This window comes from Maylandia zebra, linkage group LG10, assembly GCF_041146795.1.
Source record: "Maylandia zebra isolate NMK-2024a linkage group LG10, Mzebra_GT3a, whole genome shotgun sequence".
NCBI classification, from domain to species: domain Eukaryota; kingdom Metazoa; phylum Chordata; class Actinopteri; order Cichliformes; family Cichlidae; genus Maylandia; species Maylandia zebra.
In genome coordinates, this window is record NC_135176.1 from 18,697,949 (window position 1) to 18,724,575 (window position 26,627).

General features: G+C 40.3%; 1 protein-coding gene across 1 annotated transcript in view; it reads right to left on the bottom strand.

Annotated features, from left to right (window-relative positions):
* The window catches only part of rtn4rl1a (reticulon 4 receptor-like 1a), a 121,513-nt gene that overhangs the window by 4,647 nt on the left and 90,239 nt on the right, over positions 1-26,627 (bottom strand). The window contains exon 2 of the mRNA XM_004550155.4: positions 1,034-1,488. Within this exon, the coding sequence (XP_004550212.1) occupies positions 1,034-1,488 (455 nt within the window). The remainder of the gene's footprint in view (positions 1-1,033; positions 1,489-26,627) is intronic.

The following is a 26,627-nucleotide window of genomic DNA, read 5'->3' on the forward strand; positions in this document are numbered from 1 at the left end:
AGAAAAACACACACAGTCAGCTGTCACACAGTCAGCTGTGTAATTTCAGCTTCAAAAAAATTGCCCATAGTAACAATGATTTTCTCTCTGTTAACATTGAGAATGCAGCTCATGATCTGATGAGGCTTTTATCATGAATTTATTCCCTTTGTGAAAGTAAAGCGTGTTGTAGGAACACTTTTAGTGCCAATAAACTGTCCTTTCGAAAATATGATTTGAAAACAGAATTTTCTAACCCCTTCATATAATGTTATGAATTCCACTTTTATTTGGCCCAATATAGTATATAAGTTTTCTCCAGAGCAGTGTAAAAATCTAAACAGACTCTTTATTTGAACACTAATAGGTAAAAAACAGTTTCTTTCATGTCTAAACCTGTTAGACTGCTATAGCTCACTGACAACATCTAGCAAGCAAGTCAAAACTACTAGACATCTGACATTTGCACTTAACAGACCCAAAGATATTTGATAAATGGGCTGGCACTTACATAGCGCTTTTGTACTCAATTCAAGCACTCAAAGAACTTTCTTACTACAAGCTTCATTCAATCATCCACACGACACTGAAGTCCTCTTTTATTTTTCTATCCAAACCACTTTTAACCTTTACTGTTCACATACTCACACTCTGCATCGCGGGCCACTGAGGGTTCAACATCTTGCTCAAAGATACTTTGCAGTAAATGCACCACTATCATTCACTGCCAATCTTAGCAATTTTTCCATCGTGATATAAATAGATCATCCTTCTGTCTTCATAAACATACTGTGTAATTAATGAAATCATATATTCAGGCATGGATTCGGATTACATAGTTCTCTTGCAGGGGTTAGCCACAGAAGTTGTACTATAGGAGTATTGTTGTTTCAGGAAAGCTCGTGGTATTTTCATTACACTCAGTTATTTGATCAGGGACCAATTCATGGGGCGTAAGTGCTGAACCAACTTGATTGACAGATTACACCATAATGCGATTGTGGTGGCAGATGCAGTACACAATAGAGATAAAAGGCAGCTGTTATCCGTGTACCTGTAGATAGAGATACTGGAGATTATGTAAGCCTGAAAAGATCCCGGGAGGGAGGGTGATCAGGCCACAGTGGTATAGATGAAGGGCATGTAGCCGACCAAGGCCCAGGAAGGTGTCCGAGGCAATGGCCTTCAGGTGCCGGTTGTCCCCAAGATCAAGCTCCTCTAGGCGGTCAAAGCCATGGAAGGTGGATGGTTGTATATAGGAGATGTTGTTGGAGTAAAGCCACAGCATAGTGGTAGTGGGCGAGAAATGCCCTCGAAGTAGCCGTTGGATCTTGTTGTTTTGCAAGAAAACGCGCTCGCTCTGAGCGGGGATGCCCTCAGGCACAGCATGGAAGTTGTGGGCCTGGCAGGAGACAGTGCTAGGTGAAGTGTAGCAGATACAGTGGCGAGGGCAGGGTGAAGAGAGATCCAGGCCCCACAACACCAACAGTAGCTCCACCCCACCATAACCTGAGAGGGGAGGAGGAGAGGAGGATGGGGATGAAAAAAAGAGAAGGATGGAAAGAGAGAGAGAGAGAAGCTTTATTAATTTAATTCATACGGCAGAGATTCTGTTATCAGACGCATCTTGAATGAAACACTCATTGCTCTCAGTTTACAAGGGCAACATTAGGCATGGTTCAGTGCAGACGAATTACAACGCTGACACAAATCTCTCTCTGTCTCGCACACACACACACACACACACACACACACACACACACACACACACACACACACACACACACACACACACACACACACACACACTTGTGTATGGTTGTGTGAGCTCATTCTTCCTACATATTTTTCAACTGTTTGCTCTCAAACCTTTTCTACACCCACTGCTACCTTCACAATAAACACAATAAACTAGTTCAAACCCCCAATTTTAAAGTCATGGGATCATTTTCTACCAAAGCCTCAGAAAGGCTCTGTATACAATGTGCAAAACATGGAAAAATACTGCTCAGGTGTGCAAGCATTCTGTTAAGAGGGGAGAGTGTGTGGTGTTTTTTATCATGCGCTAGTATTGCTGTCAGTGAGGTAAATACATATATATTTTTCTCTTCCTTCCACTAATCTTGACAATATGGCGCACACACACACACACACACACACACACACACACACACACACACACACACAGCATCCCATCATGCAGTGTTATATCCTTTGGTTATCTTCTAAAGGCGACACAAAATCGATGTTTCTGCTGCTTACAAGTGAACACACACCACACCTGTAATACGTTCCCACAATAAAGGAAACCAAGAAAGGAGGATATTGGGAGAGGGAGGAGGTGGAGGATGAATAGGGGAATCATCTGCAGTGTGGCTGTGAAGTGGATATTACTTTTTGTTTTCAGATTCCCTTCATCTCACTCACATTTATTTGACTTTTTCCCCTGCTCTGGATCATTCTAGTGTTTGAATGAAGTCAAGCAGAAAGAGATGAGGGTGCAGATCTCGGGAATAACTGCTAAATGAAGAGAACGATGACCTGTGTGTAACTTTTGGTGTGTCGGTGTATATGTCTGCCTTTCATTGTCAATTTTATTTATATAGCATAACTTTAGAACCACAGTCTGTTTAAGGCACTTCAGATTGAAGACCCTACAATATTATAATTATTATTCATTTAAATTTGATTTAGACAAGTCATATACAATACAGACAAAGATGACACAAGCAAGTAAGATTCCTTTTATTTGAAATGAAATGTGTGTGTGTGCATAACTTGTGCTTTTGCACCAGCTTAAGTCTCAGATTGTATGATTAGAAGGGAGAGCTAAGACGGGTATTGAAATTAAACCAATAAAGAAAGAAAGAAAGAAAGAAAGAAAAATAAAGAATAAATAGATTAAGTAGTTAAATGAATGGTTCCTATAATATTAGAAAGAAACTCCAACAGTCACATGACCCCTTAATAGAAAGCATGTGGTGACAATGGGAAGTAAGCACACTTTTTTTAACAAGAAGAAACCTCAGACAGGAAAGGGCTCAATCTACTCGGTTTTGTTTTTTTCCGATTACAATTGAGTATCATCTAATTTGCATGTGGTTGTTATAACAACGTGGCCAAAAGTACGGTGACGTCATTTGTATGCAACACAAAGACAACACATCAACGTCGAGGTGACGGTATACCTGCTATAGTGAGTTTAATTTCTTGCGGTTCTGAGTTTTTGAAATCTGTTTTTACTCCATGTCTTTCTAACTGATGGTTTGCAATACTGTGCTCTCTTTGTTTTGTTATTTATTACATTTCGGTTCATAACTTGTATATTATTTCTAGTATTAGTTGTACAAATTGTAATAATCATCTTCCCTGTGTTTCTGCCTCATCTCTTCTTTTTCCAAATTTAGGCCTGTTTGTGTTTCCTTGTCTCGTGCATCTTGTTAAGTTTTTGTATATGTGACAATAAAAACAATAAAAAACCAATGAACAATATTTAACAATATAGAGGGGGAGCAAATTAAGAATGGAATAGAAAGAAAATAACACAAAGACAATCACGCCAAAATAGAAACATGTTTTTGTGTTAGCAGGCCCATGACCAGGGTTTAGAGATTAATGAGGTCCTGTCCTGTTTCTTATAAAGCACCTTTTTACTCTACCTGAGCACTCAAAGCAATTTATGCAGTATGCCACATTCACCCATTCACTTATCCCATTTGTTTTTATACTTAGGTGCTTTCTATCAGTCACACACATTCACTCTCCAATGAATGCATCAAAAGGCAATTTAGGGTTAGTATCTTGCGCAGGAAAATTTGGGATGCAGATTGGAGCAACCAGGGAATGAATCACCAACCACCGACACTACCTCTGAAGCTACATTTAAACCACACAAGTCATGCTTCCACCTAAACCCCCTAAATACAACCCAATGACAGGGAAATTAGAATTCCTGTCTTTTCAAAGTAAAAGCCATCTAGAGTGTCACTCATTGATTCGTGCCAATTTTTATTGTCTTATTTTGAAAAAAGTTTCAGGTTCAGTACTCAGTGATCTAATAGCTATTAACTGGCATGTGTGAGTGATATGGACAGATGTGATGGACAGATGTCATCCTGACCAGGACATCGCTGCTCTGTAAAGAACAACATGTTCTAAAATGTAAGCAGAGGATAGCAGAGTTTTATCCACACACTGCACGATTCTGTATTACTCTAAGCGGGACTGCAGCATTCTGTCCTGCTGTAACATAATGTGTGTTTGTCAGTATATCTAAATTCCTTGTAATAGTTCGTAAAGCTCTCAGTGGTTTTTACTTCCTAATTACATCTCTTACTTGCTCACTGTCTGTAACCCAGTGAATGCTCTGAGGTCATCAGATGCAAACAGCAGTTGCCTCGAAGCCCTTAATGTTTTAAGGTAAAGACCCTATAATAAAACAAAGAAAACAGAGAAAACCCCCAAAATCACATGAATCCCTTTGAGTAAAAGCTTTGGCGACAGTGGAAAGGAAAATATTCCTTTTAACAGGAAGAAACCTCCAGCAGAACCAGGCTCAGGGAGGGGTGGCTATGTGCTACAAGCTACCCTGTTGATTTTTAACTCATTTTCATTAATATACATTATAGTTAACAAAAGTATTTAGGATTAAGTTTAGAGGTTTTATTAATTTAACAAATTATTTAGATAATTTCAGTTCATATCTTAAAGGTAAATTACGCGGAACCTACAAATACGCTAATAAACAAAGATTACAACAAACAACACAATCTAAAAGATTGAACCAGCCACTACCTGCATTTTAAAACTGACCTCACAGCTGGCAACAGCTAAATAAGAAACACATTTTAATACAATTCTGTAAAACTAGAAAAGTTAAAGGTTATCTTGCAGCGTCTCTCTGTCATTTACCATTCATACGTTTCCAGCTCAGTCTGCAGCGCTTTACATCTTCAGCTCTTGTCTTATGGTCTGAAACTCATATCATTCTGCTGCTCTGCTCCGGGTTTCACTCGTTATTTGTTCGGATAAATTCTCCACACTGGACTCTCTACTCAGTTCAGATATTGCTCCCTTGCTTTTTTGCACAGGTATGGAGTAGTGTCTGGGTTCCACTCTGCCACAACTTTATAGTCCAACTGCGATGCTACAGTATGTTAATGCTAACAGATGGCTAATGTGGCTATTTTATGGCTGTATTTTATCTATTTGTGAAGTTTTTTTTGCCCTGTTTTTGGTAACACTTTATAACATGACCTGCGAATGAGGGGCAAACACCCTGTACTTACATGCATTCTGCGGGCAACTAGTCAGGTTTTTGCAGGAAACAATCAAAATAATTTCACTGTTAGACCGCAAGTACCCTGTAATTACATGTAATTTCATGTAACAAGTTTTGTACTAGGGTTGGGTGATATGTAAAAAATTATTTTTTTCTGATTGCCTGCATATAGATGCAGGCAATCGGAAAAAAATAATAGTAGCTCCATCGTTATTAGCAAACTTACTCATGGGCAAATAAATAAATGAATCGGCCTTGTAAAACGATCGCCGATAGGGGATAGTCGATATAGCCGTCCAATCGCCGAACCCTGCTTTGTACAGGAAACAATGAAATACTAACATAGAATTTAATTAAGTAATTTTAAGGGGTTATTTCATGGTAAATTTTAAGTGTACTTAAGGGTGTACAGTATACTTGATTCATTGTTTCTTGCAAAAACCACACGTGCTGCCTGCAAATTGCACGTAAGTACAGGGTACTTGCACCTTAGTCACTCCATAACACTACACGCACCCCAGAAAGTATACTTACAGTGTACTTGTTTCATTGTTTCCTGCAAAAACCTGACTTGTTGCCCGCAAATTGCATCCAAATACAGGGTACTTGTAGTGTACTTGTTACATGAAATTACACGTAATTACAGGGTACTTGCGGTCTAACAGTGTAATTATTTCAGTGTTCCATGCAAAAAGTATTTTAGTCTTACTTATGGTATTTTTGTGTTTTAATCTTTTATGTTAAGCAAATTTGAGATTGCACATGACAAAATCCTGGATTTCTGGATTGATTACTTATAAAAGTATTCAGATATTTCACACAATCTGGTTAAACCAATTGTATACAGACACGCACACTTTTAATGTCTTTATTGCACACACTAAGTAAAAAGTTGCGTTTCCCACCAACCAAGAAAGTGCAGACTATGCCGGTCAAGACTTTTTATGCCTTTATTTATAGGGAAGGAAATCTCTACAACCCACACATCCAATCTCATCTCCCCAGGAACACAGTGGTTCATTTATTTTTTTCCTGCCTTAACTGTGATCGATTGCTTAGTGTGTTCACAAAAAAAGGCATGGAAAGCACAGCAGCTTGTTTCCTTTAAGTTTAATCAGCTTGTTTTTTAGATAGAGATCACATTAGTTCACTTTTATAAAAACCTGAAACTCCAAGGCTTCACAAACTTTTGCTTGCAGAAGTATGTGACATTTCTTCTGAAGGATATACTGAGAGCACTGTCTGCTCTGTTGGACAAGTCTGACCTTTTTGTCAAAAAAAAAAATGTTGGCACACAGCCTCCGTTATCACAGCAGCCCATCTTCTGTCTTCTCTCATAACAACAACAAATCAATGCTGTGTACTTTAAAATTGTATGATATAATGAATATTAATAAATATGGATGGTTAAGCAATAACTACTTAATTATTTGTGGATTTGTCCATGTTTTTACTATTTATCTGGAAATAAAAATACATAATTTATTAAGAATTGAAAGAAAATTATTATGCGTGGTTTGAAAAGTTAAACATGCTTAACTTTTCAAACCACGCATCATTAGATGCGTGGCAACCTTTAGCAGAAATTAAAGTAGCACCCCCCACCCCAACCCCAGGTAGTGAGTCCACCTGTATGTGCTGGTTCGTGCATGTGACTGTTGGCTCTCTCCGAGAAGGAAGGAAAGTAAGAATGAAAGGAAAACATTTTTAGAGTATTTCATTCATGTTATTTTATGTATGTTTATGTTATTTTATTGTTTATTTTATTCCAGCTCAGTGTGAAAATTTTTATTGCTGTTTTGCTGCTCTGCATCGTGACTGACCACGTTCAACACACGAGAGGGGAGCGCAGAGCAGAGGAAGACACACGGAGAAAGAGAATCTGACAAAAAGCAACAAAACAGCAGTAGAGATCTTTATCACAGCGGTGGCCCCGACACAAGTTGCCTTAAAGCGCAGCACAGCCATTCAGTGCAATCCAAGAGTTTGGATTTTCTCACTGCAGAATAAAAGGGAAATGTTTCAATTTGTTTCAGTTTGAGATGGTCTCTGGTCTCGTGCAACATCAGGTAGACCTCAATGTCATTTAACAGTTTTATGTTTATGTTTTATAAATTTTCATATTGAGAATCATAACTAACTTACTAGCAGTTTTTCTTGTCAGTCACTGTCAGTCAAGTATCTATACAACTAATGAATCACAGCACAAGCAAAACTTCTCTTCTTCTGTGATCACTATATAGCCATATAGCATTGTTCCCAAACTTAAATCAATATCCAACTTACATGGCATTTTTTTAAAACACTGGCAGTGGAAATGTGCTAAAGTGAGATGAAGCAGATATGAAAGGGGTTTTTTGCCACTGAGGTAAGGTATAATAGTAATGCAGTAAAAGAAGCAACTCATTTTAAAATGTGTTGTTATACAGCAAATAAGTAAGCCATCGTAAACTAGCCGTTGCTGTTCGTTACTGTGTTGCGGTGCTTTCTGCAGTACCAACAAATAAGATCATAGCTTGGTTTGTGAGCTGTACTAATGTATCTAAATTTGAATATATACATTGCACTGACAGACCCACTCTAGGGTTGAATAATAAATATAAAAACTGATCAATTTTACATTAAATATTAATGTTAGAGTTCCCTTCACATGTGCAGCCCCCAGCTTCCCTAGTTGTCCTTGTCTGTCTCGTTTTCCCTGTCCTCTTTTCCTTTTCTTTTTTTATCTGTTCCACACATTTTCGTCCCCCCAGTCTGTGTATAGGCTTGACTGGTCATTCGTTATTGCTATAAACGGTAACACATATAGTGGATATTCAGTGTTGCGGGGTATAGAAATGATTTTATCTTAACTTTTCTCTACTCCTTTGCTTTATTGGTCCATCTATGTTGCCCGTTTTCTTCATGCTTTTCTGCCTTCTTTCTACCGAACATTTACACATGCCTTCCTCCCCAGCTTATCTTCATGTGCTGCTCTGCCCCACCTGCTGTTTCTGTTAATTAGGGATAAAGCTGCTGTTTGTTACTTTGTGTGCGTGAGCATGGGAAATAAATACTGTGCATGTACGTCTTTCTGCGTTTGCGTCCTTGTCTCTTTGTGGTTCTTACTGAACAGCATTGCTTGACGGGACTTGACTGAACTCTATTGTCTTTGCTTGAATAGAAGCTCATCTTAATCTTTTGCCTCGAGATGCTTTCAGCTGATGAATTTGTTGTTAAAGCTGACGTGGCAGTGACATTCAGCTCCTAATTGCATACACTGTTCCAAAAAATAGTAATGTCAAATTATTTTACTGTGTATTTTACAGTTGTGTACTGTTTTTCTAGAATATCATTACATTTACATATGTAGACTGTGATCTGACACGTCAAATGTAAAATAACATAACATCACTGTAAATGTAATAAAACACAATTTACTTGTTTGTTAAATATATTTTGTTGTACATATGTAAATTTAGATCGTAAAAATACGTCCAGAAATGTCTCCCATCATGCCTTGGGACATGTGCTGCTGTTTAGATGTTCTTGTTTTATTGTTTATGGTTACGTTACTTTAAACTGTTATCTTGAATGTTGTGTTTACGCCGTGGTGCAGCATCACTGACAGTTGTTGTTTCGTAGAGAGAGTGCTGTACCATGAGTGACTTCTGTTGTGCTGTTGTTGAACCTTGAGGAACATAGTAGCACTAGTAAGTGTTTTAATGAAGAGCTCCCCCTACCAGCTTGGAGTTAAATAACAAGCTCAATCTCTCTCTGTGAGCTTTCTTGTTAAGATTTCTCTGCATACCACAGTGTAAAGCATTGCATGGACACGCTGTGCTAATTAAATATTTTGAAAAAGAAATGTAGAGGTAGGACTTGCAATAACTATAAATAACATGATGCTAAGCTTTGGCCAATGAATGTGAGCTAACAACAACAAGGTCGCGGGTATGGCTGTGACCGTAGGAAAAACCCCTAATATGAAGGTATTTTACTGTGAATTTGACAGTAATGTTCTGTTCTTGTAGAATATCATTAAAGTTACATAAATAGACTTTGACTTCACATTTTGAATGTAAATTAACGTTAAATCACTGTAATGTAATACAACATAATTGTCATGATTATTAAATGTATCTGTCTGTACATATGCATATTTAGATTGTTAAAATACATTCACAAATGTATCATGATCTCACAAATATCTGTCCGTTATTTGAAAGACTGAACTGTTGAATTCAAATGTAATGCTATGGAAAAGCATATAACATGATCCCTATAAGCTTGTGTTACATCACATAAGTATTATTATCGTTGCTAGTTAGGTCGTTTGTGGCTCAAGAGTTGTCAGTTCGCCTTGTGATCCGAAGAGTGCCGGTTCGCGCCCCGGCTCGGACACTCTCCGTCGTTGTGTCCGTGGTCAAGACTCTTTACCTACCGCCTACCGTATTTTCACGACCATAAGGCGCACTTAAAAGCCTTAGATTTTCTTCAAAAAGTGCGGCGCGCCCTATAGCGCGGTGCGCCCTATGTGTTGTAAGGAGAACGTAGTAGAGAACACCATGAGAACGTTAAAGGGTGAAGTGCGGGCGTTGATCGTATATACCGGGACAATCGCACATACCTGTATAAAAGAACAGGTATGTGCATTATGCAAGACATCGTTGTTTTAACAACCCTGAAAATGGCAAAGAGACACGCTTACGAAGCACAGTTTAAACTGAAGGCCATCAGCTACGCGGAGGAACATGGAAATCGAGCAGCGGCGAGAGAATTTAAGATTAACGAATCGATGGTTCGCAAATGGAGGAAGCTAGAAAACAAGCTCCGGCAGGTCAAGAAAACGCAGCTGAGTTTCCGCGGACATAAGGCGAGGTGGCTCGAGTTGGAGGAAAGACTCGAGCGGTGGATCATCGAGCAAAGAGCGAGCAGGAGAAGCGTTTCGACGGTCACCATTCGGCTAAAAGCAGTTTCACTTTCACTTTTTATGACACGGTGCCATTTTTCCATCCGGACCAGGACTACGGTAGCGCAGCAACTTCCAGCGGATTATAAGGAAAAGCTGGCCATCTTCCGCTCCTACTGCAGCAAACACATCGGCGACAAAAACATCCAGCCCAGCTACATCACTAACATGGACGAGGTCCCGCTCACTTTTGACATCCCGGTGAGTCACACTGTGGAGAAGAAGGGGACCAGCACGGTAGCGATACGCACAACGGGGTATGAAAAGTCTTCTTTTACTGTTGTGCTTGGCTGCCATGCTAATGGACAGAAACTGCCGCCTATGGTGATTTTTAAGCGAAAGACTTTGCCTAAAGAGAAGTTTCCAGCAGGAATCATCATTAAGGCAAATGAAAAGGGCTGGATGGATGAGGAAATGATGAAAGAGTGGCTGAGGGAGGTGTATGTAAGGAGACCAGGTGGTTTTTTCCACGCATCACCATCGCTGTTGATCTGTGACTCTATGCATCTCACAGCCGATGTGAAAAAACTAGTGCAACAAATGCACTGTGAGCTTGCTGTCATTCCGGGAGGCCTGACAAAGGAACTCCAACCGCTGGACATCGGTGTGAACCGCCCGTTCAAAGTAAGGCTGCGAGCGGCCTGGGAGCGATGGATGACCGGTGGAGACCACAGTTTCACTAAGAGTGGAAGGCAGCGCCGGGCGAGTTACGCCACAATTTGCCAATGGATTGTAGATGCTTGGGCTAACATGTCTGCTGGCACTGTTGTTCGAGCTTTCGCAAAAGCCGGCATCATTTCCGAGGAGCCGCACGGCACGGAAAGTGACTCTGACGGTGAAGACAGTGAACCTGGAATGTTTGATGGAGATTTAGCGCAGCTGTTCAATTCAGACACAGAGGATGAGGACTTCCATGGGTTTGATTGATGATAAAAATGTGAGTACCAAACTCAGTTTTGCTCCTGCTTTATTTTTAAATATGCACACTTGTATGCTTGTGTGTTGTTGATGATGACGATTACCGGCAATAGAAATGTGAGTAAGGTACCGAATTCAGGTTTGCTCCCGCTTTATTTTTAAATACGCATACGGTACTTGTATGCGCCCTATGATCCAGTGCGCCTTATGTGTGTGTTAAATACAGTAATGGCACACATAACTGAGACTGCGCCTTTTAGCACAGTGCGCCTTATGGTCGTGAAAATACGGTACTAGTGATGGCCAAAGGGGCCGATGGTGTGATATGGCAGCCTCGCCTCTGTCAGTCTGTCCCAGGGCATGCAATCAATTGTTATTTAAACCAACTGTTAACTGTATATTTCTGTACATTTACGTATTATGATTGTTGTTTATAGGTAATTTCATTGTTTGATCATGTAAAAATGTTCCTAATTTAATGTCTAAAACCACTTGGAAAAGGCAGAATCCCATGTCAAATTAGCGCAACAAACTCTATTTTCATTACTGAAAATGACCGTATTTTTATGGGACAGTTATTTTCTGTTATTTTACGGTCGCATTTTGGCGCCCCAGCTGCCGGAATATTACCCTTTTTTTAAGATGGTTTTGTTCCCTATTTATAGATGATTTCATTGTTTAATCACATTAACATGTTCCTGATTTAATGTTTAGCGGCACTTGAAAAAGGCGAGATCCCATGTCAAATTAGCGCAACTAATTGTATTTTCATTACTGGAAATAACCGTATTTTTATGCGGGAGTTATTTTCTGTTATTTCACGGTCGTATTTTGGCGCCCCAGCTGCCGGAATATTACCGTTGTTTTAGGATGTTTTTTTTAACAGTGTAACTTAAGGTCTTCATATCTTGGTAAAGTACACTCAACATTCTACTGGGAACGTCTCCAACCTCAGTTGCATCCCAAATCACATTTATGATTTCTCAGCTGTTAGTATACTTTAAATTTGCAATGGTAAACTCACCAGTAGCGTGTTCCCACTGGTCCCACTATGTGTATTTTTTCATCCAAATTGTCTTTGGTTCAAGACTCCTTGACACACACTTGCGATAATGCTGTTAGCGTTTAAGTTTGCATTTCCAATTGCTTTTCCTCCCTCGTTGCCTTTTGTTTACCCCTGCAGTCTTTCATTTCTTTTTTTCCTTTTGGTATTTTCATCATTTCTTTATATCTGACACCCTTCTCTTTACCCTTTACCCCCTTCAGTCTTTCCAATTATATCTCCCATCTTTCTGCTTTTCATTGTTCAATATAGTGTGTGCATGTGTTTCCCATTTGAGGGCAATGTCTGCTGATTCATGCTTATCTTTGCTTTCAGATTAACTGTGGGTGTTCAAAGTTTACAGATTGAGAGATGAAGCTGATGATATTAGATAAAAAGATTGCTGACTGCCATATGGCTTTGACACCGGGGGCAGTATAACTCCCACCAGCATCCATCCATCCAGACGCTTTATTTATTCATCATTTGCCTTGTAAAACACGAAATTTTCTCTGTTCACTTATGGTAAATGGTAAATGGCCTGTATTTATATAGCGCTTTTCTAGTCCCTAAGGACCCCAAAGCGCTTTACATATCCAGTCATCCACCCATTCACACACACATTCACACACTGGTGATGGTAAGCTACATTGTAGCCACAGCCACTCTGGGGCGCACTGACAGAGGCGAGGCTGCCGGACACTGGCGCCACCAGGCCCTCTGACCACCACCAGTAGGCAACGGGTGAAGTGTCTTGCCCAAGGACACAACGACCGAGACTGTCCAAGCTGGGGCTCGAACCGGCAACCTTCCGATTACAAGGCGAACTCCCAACTCTTGAGCCACGATCACTTATGATGTTAGACAGCTTTTAAGAGTAAGATAGAAACAAAGAAAAAAGGGCTTGTGAGTCAAGGATTGAGCCACATAGGCATTCTTAATGATGCATAAGCTGTTGACATTTCTCAAAATGTACGCTACTGTTCTCAGCACCTTTGAGGGAAAATCTCCAATCCTGCATCAACAACAGGACCTTGTTTCCAAGCATGTTTCGAAACATCGTAATTTGAAGTCAGCAGTTCTTTGGACTCGCCACTGCCTTTAGCTTCACAGTACTAGTGCTGAAATACATAAACATGATTGCAAATCAGCAAGTAGCCGAGGTATCAAACTGGAATTGGGCCAAATCTAAAACCCCTAAAAACTCCCAGTATGGAGCTTCAAAGTAAAAAAACAAATGTCTTTTTCACTGGTAACTGTTTATGATGCATTTCCCCCGTGTGCTGCAGTTAAATAAGAAAATGAATTATGGGTACTTTCATTAAAGTGATTCATACCTGGCTTGAATCTTTCTTGATTAAATATTTTAAAGCTTATTTGATTTGATACCTGCTGCCTTAAGACATTTTTAGAGCTATATAGAGCAGTAGTTGGACAACAGCACATGTTTGCTTGCCCTTGATCCCTAATCACTTACCTTCCACTGGAAGTGCAAAAAACAATGTAAAGAGAGCTTCAGAGGAGTTTTTGTTGCCCCAAATAGATGTTTGTCAAAGAAAAATGTCTTCTATTGAGATTTACGGTATATAGAACCAGGAAGCATCTAGCAAGTAAGGCAGTAAAATGAACGACACAGTCATTAGATGCACAAATTACAGTAGCTTTGACACCAGGACATCACATGTACAAATTAACTTGAGTGATGAGTAACTGTTCAGCTCACCACTTACGATGAACCACAGGTTCTGCTGTGTCCATCCAAAGACCTTTCTTGCATGTTTCTCTGCCTGTCGTCTCTCCACTGTCTGTAATAAAGGCTTAAAATGCCCAATGATACTGAAAAATAATCTGCTGCCATAATAGCCTCCACTCTTCTGAGAAAGCCTTTGATAAGAATTTAGAGCCTGGCTGCAGGGATTTGTATTAGTGAGGATGGATGCTGTTGTTGGGTGATCAGATCTGGGTCCCTGTCATGTTCCCATTTCATCCAGAAGGTGCTGGATGGTGTTGAGGTTGGGATGGAAAGCTGTGTTCAGCTTTACGTATCTCTACACCAAATGGATAAAAAACTCATTTTTAATCTCTTTGTGTGTCATATCATCAAGTTGAAAGTTCAAAGTCTGCATATTTAGCATTCCTGTTTATTTGTTTTAACCAAAATGTATTGCTTTTCTTTTTTGTAATTATAAGCCCCCGACATAACTATTCTCCACTGACTATTGTAATTTGTTTGCTCACTATTCTGCTGGCTTCAACACTGATAGTTAGCCAGCAGTGGGTAAACACTTAGCCCAGCTGAACTATGCACAGTAAGGACTCCGTTATAATTGGAGTCCAAGGATGTCTTATAGAGGGACCAAACCACAGACTTAGATTTCAGACTTATTATTTGTAGTTTTCACAATGGGATCCTTAAAAGACAGCTCATGCTAAAGTGTTCTCCACGTTTCTCTTTTCCAGGACAGTGCAGTATGTGAGAGCTTCCAATGACTAAGCCTGTGTTTAAATAGTATGTATGAAAAACAAAGTCAGGTAGTGGCTGCTTTAATCAGTTACTGAGAATTTGCAGACAGGTGACCACTAATGATGTGATGTTAAAGTAAAGCCCCGGTAACAAAGACCTAGAGACTGAGCTGCAACCATCTGGCAACCACTGGCTGTGAGGAAAAAAATGAGCATTCACCCACTGATTGTGGGTGGCTGCTGGAAGCTAGTGAAAATTATTGCTCCTGTCTATATCCGAACATATAGACAGGCCTATAGACAGTCTGCCTCTCACCCTATGACAGCTGGGATAGGAATATTGGATAGATGGATGAAGTTATATAAACATTTGCCCGATGCTGCTGTCACAAGAGGAAAATTTCCTATCAAGACAACAACAACAAAAAAAAGAAAAACACTTTGGGGACGGACCATTTAGGGAGCTACATTTTTGATTTTTGTTTTCTCCTCCCTGTCCCGTCCGGTAGCTTTAGCCCTGTTGTTCATTTTATTTTATTATTTTTCATAATGCCATGGTCCTGCAGTTTTAGAAAGCTGTGCTTTGGCTTGATTTTCACCCCCTATTGGTCAAGATCATTTTTTGGAGTTGGGTGTCAACACACTTTTGGTCATTTCATACTGTAATTCGTGCCTTTCTGAAGTGGTAAAGTTTTGTCTCCAGTGGTTTGCTGTTCAAATTCCAGCTTGACTGCCTCATTAACACACAGATGACGATGTCCTTTTGTCCTCTGGTGTAGCGTACACAATGTGGTGTTCACTTTACACCAGTAATTGTCTGGTTCGGCAAGTGATGCCTTTTTAATCAAAACTCTTTCTCTCTCATTCTTTTCACTCTCTGTGTCTGCATCCATTTCCCGCTGGTTGTTTGTCTAAATTCTCATCTTAGCTTCCCTGGTTAGATATTTGCTGAAAGCTTCATCAAGCACAGCCAGGGTTCAATTACAAGATCTGTCTTCCTCTTCTCTCTCATTCTCATTCCTCCATACCAGTAATAATGTGCGTACAACACACAGAGAAAGAAGAAGAAGGAGGAAAAAAAAACTGCAAGCGCACATGCTGCTTGTCAGGTCGTCGTCAAAACTGCCTCCCAACAACAACTTGGCATCTGGAAGAGACACCTGCCACTCATTCTGGCAAACACAAGGAGAAGGTAACAGAATGTGGAATGTAAGAGCGGGAGGGAAAAGGAGAGGAAGGGATCCGGAGAGGGGAGGAATGGGCAATGTCATGCTCAAAGGGAATGTGGAGCTCTTATAACATGAAAGCAGAGGCAGGAGGAGAGAGGCACAGTGTGGTGGTGTGGGAGGGAAAGAGAGCATAGCAAGTGAGACTGTAGCTAAAAAAAGGATGATGGGGATGACAGGGATCTACTTCGAAGTGTAAACCATTATATAGGTAGGAGTGTAAATGTCTGTCTGCTCAGCAAAGAGTACAACTGTGACTTCCTGAATTGCCACCCGATTCAATGACCTTCTGCGTGATCAGTCAGATAAACACTTACCAATAAATTATACATACCACACTTGTATAGTCACTGACCTAAAAACTGCGAAAAAATAATTTAGTCACAATGAACCACATGTGCGCAATGCACAGGTGAACCAGGTTCACATGCAGACAAGCAAAATCAACTCCAATTAGGCAGCAACAGCTGGATTTGAACAGGAAAATAGCACAAGAAAAGCAGAGAGCAAAACACATACTAAAACATAAAGGCAAAGGTAGGGCAAAGAAGGCCAATGCCCTGGTTTTCACTTTTAAAGAAATTTGACATTTGGCTGAGTTGATTGTACTGACAAACAGAAAAGAAACAGGAATGATCACGCAGAACAAAAGTCCAGTTTACACAAATGCAGAAATGCAGGGGGCGAGGAGGGGTGCAGGAGGAAAGATGGCTAGCTCAGACACTCGATATAGATGCTGCTCCCCTCTTGTTAGTGGTTGATTTAGCTTAGCATAATCCCGAAGATCATTTAGCGTTGCTCATTCAAACGGTGATAAATCTCTGGCAGAGTTAATAGGAGATTTAAATGGCGTCATTGCCTCAAAGACACAGCTGAAATATCTCTGCACTATATAATCCTCTCCTCTCATGTAATATAGTACATAACATCCATCTTCATATTGCAGACAAATCAGGTCAATACTGCCGGCTCTGCACCACTGATTCCCTGTGGCCTAGGAATTATTATTTTGTAGTTTTGAAAGTTTTGTTCATTCAAAGTCCCACTCTTGTGACCCCAAACAAAAAAATTCAAACAATACTTAAAAGCAAATAACTGGCTATCCGAGTCTGAGTAGGAGTAACAATTGATTTCTTGAAACAGACGCAGCAGTAGCTACGCCCTTGTTTTGATCCTTGATGCGCTGTCTAACTGTTTAAAGAGAATCTTATGAGGAAAGGTAGAAGTGCCTTTGGGACATGACGTAACAAAAAAAGTGCTGCAGATCTTAAAACATTTTACACATCAGAATACTTTTCATTTCTTACACAGTTTGAAGCAAGTTTTACTTTTGAAAACAAAAAAGACAAATAAAACCACCGAAACAATGTTTTTGTTTGAGGGCCAGACAAGTTAAGCGCTCTTATTGTACTGATCAATCATTACAAGCGATAAATCAGACTTTTTTTTCTTTTTGATTGAACCGGGCCATCCATCTATCCATCCGTCTCCATCAATCTGAGTCCTGTGTAACAACTAACAACCAAAGTGACATGGCTGCCATCTCCATTCTGTTCAGCGAAAACATAATAATTAAATGTGGAGTTTTTCTACAGGTGACTCTCAAGTTTTTGATAATAAAGTGTCCTTGAACACACCACCGATGACACCTTTCAGAAGAGTCCTTGCTTGTGAATATGTGATTACTCCCAGTGTATTTGACACATAAAGTGCTCAGGTTGATAAACTACTCCTTTGGTGTTCACACAGAATTTTCCACATCAAAACTGCCTGGAAGGGAAAGATTACAGAATTGTGTTGTATGACGTGTAGCTACTGTTAATGCACCAAAACATGCATATCCATTTTGTAATCACATTAGACTAAAAACTAGACTCTTTAATCAGAACAGCAATGCTGTGCGCCTTTGTCCAGCAGGAAAGCAAAATGTTTAAAGCTGAAATAAAAAAAATCGATGTTCATTAGCATGAAAGAAGTTCACTGGCTCCTTGCTTGTATAACAAATTCACGAAGGCCTGCTTGAAAGCTATTTTCAAGGTATCTAGGTATCTTATAATTAGTGCTGGTCCTATGAGGTCTATTTTCCACTGCCTGACAGTCTCGGCAGTCTGATTCTCTGCTGTGGCCCCCATGGCCACTGGCCTGGTGTTGTGACATCTGTTCAGCACACAACATACTGGCCCATTAAAAATACACACGCTCTTCTCCGATCGGTGAGGGTGTGTGCATGGACAACGGCAGAGATAGAGAGACCAAACGCATATATAACGTCTACCCCTCTTTGCATGCAGTAATTGGGTCATTTGAAAGGCTAAGCTTATCTCAACACTAATCAGACTCTAATTATACTCCGAAAAACTTTGCTCACCCCTCCCTCCCTCCCATATATGCACACACCCACAGTCTTCAGATGCATAATCAGATGATGCAGGTCACAGCTTTCCCTATTTAAATCATGCCTATTAGTGGTAAGATGTGAGCGAGCTCACGGCGCTGCTTCTGCTGCTGCTCTTCATCTTGTCCTGTCTCACTCAAAACTGCGACGATAACACAGAGCGACAGGGTGACGTGTGTCAATGGGAAACAGGGGGTATGTTCAGATTTCAAAGAGGAGGTGTGGCCCTTGCTCCTCAGGCACCCAAAACAAATTCATTAGGGACACAGGAAGGCCATGCACTTGTTAGCACAATGAATGCTTCTCAACAAATAGATAAAAAATGGAACAACGAGGCCATCTTAAAGTACTGAATGTAATATCACCCAAGTATCAGCCCGCCTGGACTTATCTTGTAATTTTGGCTGTAAAATTAGAAAATAATAATTTTTCAGAAACCATTTTAATTTTCTTTCTACCCCAAAGTGGTTGAGAGTTACGGTAGTTACAGTGAAGTGCACATGGTGAAATCTAGCTGGATCTGATTTTTCTATCTGTGTTTAGACACCAGTACCTTGTGAATGCTTTGTGCCATCATAACACATTAAAGTCTAAGAAGCTTGGAAATCTACCTAATCACATGAGCCAAGGTGTGAAGACAGGTGTGGGTCCCAATCAGCCAGGGTTTCGGGTGAGCTCACTGTGAAAATGACATGTGAAAATTCACAATGAGCTCACCCGAAACCCTGACTGAGTGGGACCCACACCTGTCTTCACACCTTGGCTCATGTGATTAGGTAGAGGGGATACTCCCACTGGGTTTAAATCTGGGACTCTCAACCATTTGACCCTTAGAACTGAAGAAGATTCTCGGATGAGAGGTGAAACGTCTTCAAGCAACTTAAAGAAGTCCAGATGCTTTTCTTTCCAAGCTTCTTAGACTACGATGACCTGGATAACTGAGAACCTTCACAGACATAACACACTAAAGCTCATCTTACTACTCAAAATTATTTAAAAAACAAAATTATCAACCTTTAACATGCTGCCTGTTATTTCAATTCAATTTCAAGTCTTAATAATTTGCAAATTGTTCTGTTTTAATTTCAATTTGACACACTTCGCTCTTTCAAATGATAACACACAGGCTTACAGGCATAAATGCAGATGCAAAGTGACACATACAAACAGCGATGTATACCCACAGTGAAGCAAATACACACCAATCACAGGAATTTCACAGCTGACTGACCCTGATCTGGCAGCAGGCATCTGTGTCTGCTGAGATGGTGTGCATGAACAGTTTTAACATCTTTGTGTGTCTGTGTGTGTGCCCATTGATGCACACTTCACATGAATTGTGTGTTAAGGTGCTGGTGCCCCCCTGCCCCGTGTCGCCCCATTGCTGGATCCGGACGTCTCTTTGGCAGATATCCTCAGTGGAAAGTGGCAAGAAATGAGCTTGTCCAACAGCCCAAAGAGAAGAGGATGAGAAAGTGCAGCATGGGGGCGAGGTGGTTCTTCTCTTAATAGCTGTTTGTCCAATTCTCCCAGCACAAGGAAAATCTCTCTTCCTCTTGTGACTAAATCATTCCCTGCTCCCCTCTCTACACTGCCGGGATGAATCACCCTTTGTCACCCTCCTCCGCTTTCCTCCCTCTTGTTCCTTTAGTTTCCCATCTGTCTCTATTACAAAGACTGTTAAAAGTACATCAGGAGTTATTATTGCATACATCTTTCTAGCAATGAGTGTCTGCGCTCTTGCACCTTATTTCCAAAGTATTTGTTTTTGAGGCTCCCGGAGAGAAATTTCTGTCGAGCTCTGGGATTACACTTGTAAATCAGCCACGTGCAGACTCAAGAAAAGACAGAAGAAAAAGAGGAAGGCGACAGAAGGCGAGCGAGATGAAGGGTTACAAATCCAAATATCCAGAATGACAAGTGAAGTGTGCGATTTTAGTGCAGTGACATGTCTGAGGGATCATCTGTCGACGGGCTGTTTTATGCGCTAGCACGCTGCTATTGCACATTTGCTGTTGACAGAGCCAATCACAGGCAGGCACTGACCATTTTTCAGCCTGATTGGATGAAACAAGAGGGGGAAATCGGCATCAAGCCTCTCATCAAATAAGCTCCCCGTGGAGCACGACTTTAAGTCGCATTGATGTAAACAGTTTTGTTCCAAATGGCTTATGCAGGAGCTGACAAGTGAGACCCAGAGCAACAAAATGATTAATGACTTGAAACCACAGCTACATATACTGTATTACTGCGCTGGACTGAAACTGATGGATCAACCATCTCAATGTAAACCCAGAATGTCACACTGTTTCTAATAGTTTTCAACTGATCACAATATAACTGCTCTCAAAACACTATTAGCATGATATTAGAGTTGCAAAGTGCTACATTTTCCCTTCGGCCTGCTTTTCATGTTGACATTTTTCACACCATGGTGCTTGTGGAAAAATGCATTCAGGTGGAATGACAGAGAAATGGCATAGAGGAGACATCAGTCAGGAAATATGAGACGGGAAGTGGAAGGGAGAGGAAGGATGTATGAGGGGGAAACAGGGAGAGGTGTCACAGATTTTCTCCATCAGCTAAAGGGAGATGGATGAAACGAGAAGAGGATGTCAGTTAAACTTCCCTAATCAGTCATTGGATGTAGCTAATCTGAAGGTTGCCGGTTAAACTCTGCCATTAGTCACAGAGTTTGGCTGCTGTGAAGGTTAGAATAATCTAGAAATGTCTCATCATGCTCGTCTTCTGCGCTTTCTTATAATGATCCCTTCTGTTATTAGTATAAGGGCTGTGCTCTGTCTATAACAGCTATCTGGTGATCCTGATCGTGTTTCTTATTTTAGGGGCTTTTTTAAAATAAAGAAAAATGTGATGCACTGGAAATCTACCAAGAGTATAAAATACTCACCATCTGTAAAGATGGCTTTAAAAAGCCTGAAACTCATTCATTCAGGGTGAGGGTAAGTATGCAGGATTCAGAGGAGCTGTATTCCAGTGATGACTCAGTCACAACATCAAAAATGTCTCTAAACATACCAAGTATTAACAGAAACCTTTGAAATTCCTGCAATGCAACAGTTTTTCTTTGTTGCTTAGCTTTATGCTGGCTGTGCATCAGTGTCAATATACCACTTCACCATGTGGTAAGTATGAGAAGGAGTATGACTATTAGCAATGTTGTGAAAACTATGAGCGTTCCTCTTCAGTGGCATTGTAATGAAGGATTCAAACCTACAGTATTATAAAAAACACAGGAACTCAGATTCAGTGCACTGAAAATGCCGAGACCTGGTTCTGTGTCTATGCTCTGAGGTCTTATTACAGCTCAGTGTGTACAGACACAGCACTGTGCAGGTGGTTTTGATGACAGACAGGGGAAAATATCATTTCTGATGTGGTTAAACATGACTTTTGTTTGACTTTTCAGGTTATTCATATACTGAAAGAAAGAACATGCTAAAAAAATCACAATAACTTATAATCAGTTTTTCATACTTCTTGTATATACTGATTTTTTTTAAAAAAATCTTTGTTTGTCTGTTTGACCTTGTTAAGATTGTAGACACAAACACTGTGTGGAACTTATATTCTCCACATATTCTTTCCAGTAAATCTCCAAATTTGGGGTTTTTTGTGCATTGTACAATCTGACATTCCAAGCTGTGATTAGCAGGATGAGTAGGTTTAAACTTTTCCTTGGATTGTTATTGTATGACTAAAAAAATAAAAACCTGTTCCTCCAATAAATGAATTAAATTACTTTTATTTGTTTTTATTTTGTTTGCTTTATTCTCCTTGTCTTAATTGGACGAAAGTGCAGCAGAAAGCTCTGGCTAAATAAAGTTCACACCAGAAACAGTATGTTGGGGCTTCGGTTTGCATAATTCAGGTTACGCAGGGGCAACCGTGGCTCAGGAGGTTGGGAATCTGTAACCGTAAAGTTGCCGGTTCGATCCCCGGGCTCTCTGCCCTGGTCGTTGTGTCCTTGGCCAAGACACTTTACCCTACTGGTGTTGGCCAGAGGGGCCGATGACGCGATATGGCAGCCTCACTTCTGTCAGTCTGTCCCAGGGCAGCTGTGGCTACAACTGTAGCTCGCCTCCACCAGTGTGTGAATGTGAGAGTGAATGAATAGTTGAATTGTAAAGCGCTTTAGGTGCTATATAAATGCTATATAAATGCAATCCATTATTATTATGCTTGAGAATTTTAAGACTAAATACACTATGGAAAAAAATACTCCTACATATCACACCTATAGATGATGCTTAACCATGGAAACCTATGCCGTGAAACTCCTGGTGAATCACTCTGTAAGTTTATGCGGTTGCTGAGGTTTCTAAACACTTCAGGTTTATAATAGTACCATTTAGAGCTGATCGTGGAGTATAAAGGAGGGAAGAAAGAAAGTTTCATGGCAACTGTTATTGTGATTTGGTGATAAATAAAATTGAACTGAATTGCCTGTGCTCTTTCGAATGACCTGTTCTTTCTTTCATTTTTTAAACCCTGCAGCAGCGAGACTGAAAATATGAATTCTCAGATTAAGCGGTATGGCCTAATAATCTTGTCCATACGGTATATAATCACTGGGTTTTTCCATTTTTCACATTTAAATGTCAGTGCTCGATATAATTCTTTTCATTTACCTTCAGTTTTCTTTTCACTCTTTGCACTTTTTCTGACTTCGTTTTGTTTTTGTTTACTGTTACTCTACCATTTTTATTCCCCTTTCATTGATTGCAGTGACTCTTAGTTTATTGCCACTGTTTATTTTGGTAAAAACTTTTGAAAAGGGTTCACAGAGAGGTGTACGGATTATCCAGGATAACCGGGACACTGTTTCTGGAAAAAAAAAAAAAAGCATGTGACTGTTTTTTCAGATGTAATTTTAAGCTCTCTTAAAACTAAATTTGATTCACCTCCACTGTATTGGGGTGGCAGCAGAGGATTTAGAGATGGATCAGCCACAACATTAAAACCAGTGGCGTGTGGTGACTTTTAGACAAAGGCAAGCAGAGAGGAATGCAATATACACACAAAAAAAAAACATCTCGCTCTACAATTTACCAATTTAACAGGATAATTTGGATGAGAGTAAGACATACCATTTGTGCTGTCTGTCTGTCTGCAGCACCTTTCTGTACTACAATTCTGGCTGTAGAATTATACAAACATTGCTTCTACTTTAAACACATATTATCATCAAAATGATTTATAATTAGCTGAAAATGACAAGGTGTGGAGGAATTTTCTCAAACCATTCCTTTAGAAAAAGAAGCAATACAGCACCATGAAAACACACTAGAACACATAAAACTATTACTGGAAAACTGTGCATAAAGTATAAAGAGTAAAAATTATTAGTTTTCAGAAAAACGTCCTCTACCAGTGTTAAATAGAAATATTATTAGTACTGCATGTCTTTAAGACTAAGCTCATTTTAGACACTGTATTTCTGTTCAATGCTCAGCATGATATTCTATATATAATCACGCGATCATTAGCACAGAAACACAGACCTACATCTTGTTAATGTACTAAAGTAATTATTAACACCTTTTTCATGCTCCATCTTCTCTACATCACACATGCTGGCCAAGTTGGTTATCAAGAGGAAACTCATCTGCTATGTTGCTACAATGCTAGCTGAATGTAACCGATCTCAGAATAGTAAAAGCTGACCAGCAGCACCTTGCCTCTCATTGTGACCTCCCTTCACTTTACATTCACTGAGCAGCGGTTTATCCACAATGTGGAGGTGCAAACCTCTCAGCTTGCCCGGCACCAACCATTGTTAACAGGAGGCAGAAGCGCCCTTGCTATGAGATTGAAAAAAGCTTTCAGCAAACATAAGCTGGCTTATGTAAAGGGTGGATACACATATTAATTGACAGGCAAAGAGCTTTCTGAGATAAAAGCAGAGAGGTGGCTTTGTTTTGGTACATTTTAAATTATTTCTGTTTTGGAATTGTCAAAGTAAGCACTGCCTGCCTTGCTTGTCCTGATGGAGTGCCACTGACAGGTGATGTGAATAAGAATCATATTGCAATACAGTCTTCTAATGGGAAACCTTCAGACCTACGATTTCCTACGTTGATGCATATTACCTACCTATATGTTGTTGTAGAACAATCACACCCCTCCTTATGGCAATACTATGGTCTCTAGTACAATAACTTGATCCGCCACACTCCAGAAACTGCACAGACCCAGACCTCCAGTCTCCAATTCCACATATACCAAAACAAGGCATCAGAGGATCTGCTCCCAAAGTCGTGGTGGCAACACAGGACACGCTCAGACGAATTGTGTCCATACCTTCACAGGTCAGAGCTACGATGGTGGGATATACACCACCAATATTGTGGCTGATAGGAGAAAATATGTTGTCTTAGTCTACGTCCACACGTACCCGGGTATTTTTGAAAACGCAGATTTGTCTATGCGTTTGCACCTTTCGTCCACACGTAAACGGCGTTTTTGGTCACTGAAAACAGATTTTTAAAAACTCCGGCCAGGGTGGATATTTTTGAAAACTCAGTTTTTGCATTTATGTGTGGACGAGGAAAACGCAGAAAACGCAGCGTCAAAGGTGTGCGCCTTTTTTGACGTCACACTGTGCGCCACGTTATTGTTTCGGTGAAATGAATTTCTACAATACTATTACTGTTAATTGTACTCTCTGCAGTGTTTGACTATGCTCCACATTTAATTTATTTAACATACTGAAAGCATGTGCTGTCTGAGACGCTGAACTCAGGGCAGAAATTTCAATTGAATATCTTTTTACATACTTTCCCACTCTCACAGACACGCACACACATACACACACACAAAGACAAGGGTTCTTCAACAAAACACACCTTTGCAATTCAGGACTGTGAATTAAACTGAAACATATTATTTCAGGCCGTGCGACTCCACTCTACTTCACCTGAGGCGAGAAAAGGAAAGAGAAGCACAGTGCAGTGTGTCCCTGATCTTTTTCAGCATGAGGGCCAAACCACTCATCACGACTTCATAAATGTTCTGATTTTTCTTCCTGAAGGCCACAGTCATTGTACACAAACACCTCCAAATGCACACACATGTGAGCACACACTAAACAAAAAATTTTTTAAATGCAGAAACACAAAAACATGCAGTATGGTTGAGATGAATGAGTGCAATTGCTGCGGCACGTGCACGCATACGTACAAGCTAAAAAAGCAAACACGCACTACTTGCATAGTCTTAAGCACTATGCAAGTTCCATCCCACTCACACACATATTGTACATACTGTGCCAGAAACTCACACACAAACACAAATGCACACGCCAGCTGGAGATGAATTATGAATGCATGTCTCCAGCTCAGTCCTCCTTCCCAACTTACTCACCGTTCGCTCAATCCAATCCTTCACCTTGGCTACATAATCCTCAATTTCTCACCGGCTTTGTACCACCTTCCCATGACCCCGTCACTTCGCTCAGTTTCTACTCCTCTATTCCTTCTCTTCCTCCTCCCTGTGTCTGAATTAGAGTTGACCCACACAGTTTGACTCTGAATTCTTTTGATCCTAGAGAGAGCTGGTCCTGGCTTTTCCCTTGTTTTTACTCCAGCTTAGGGAAGTTGGGCAATGCCAGTAATATATGTGTGTGCGTGTGTCTTTGTGTGCATGTGCGTTTTTATAAATGCCACTTTGTACTGCCAGCTTATGGCAGCCCTGAAGACAAACACACAACAATCGTTCTCAGCTACAGAGTTCTGGTGGTAAAATGTCTCACACTGAGGAAAACTATATACCAGCACACCCTCAACCCCCACACACCCAAACTCACGCACTCCTGAATTTCTCTCTCTCTTTATCTCTCTTTCTGTCTTTCCTTCAATTAGAGTCCATATGCTAGAAGGCCCCCAGCTCTCCATGTGCCCCTTTGAAGTGAAGTAGATTTAAAAAACAAACGTTTCGAAAAACCCTAAATGAGCACTTGCAGAGCTGTGAATGGGGGGAGCACACACACAAATTCCCAGAATGCATTTATTAGCATGCATAGACTTACAGTATCACACACATGTGCAGAAACATCCAGATCTCAGATGAGACCGGAATAAATCTGCATAAATACGCACATGCAGAGTCACCGTATTTTCAATATTCCATGTGACCTCTGCCTGTTTCATAAATGTACGATATGAGGCATGTGCTGAGAGATGGGTGGAAAGAGAGAAAAGGGAAGCCTGCATCCAAGTTATGTTGGATTGAAATTATTCTCTCCTGAATGTAAAGCAGGTTTGGAAAATTGGATTTTGAAGCCATTTTGTTCTCATGTTTAAACTCTGGTCAGTGCATTCTCTGCACAGGGATTTGTCACCTGTAGTGTA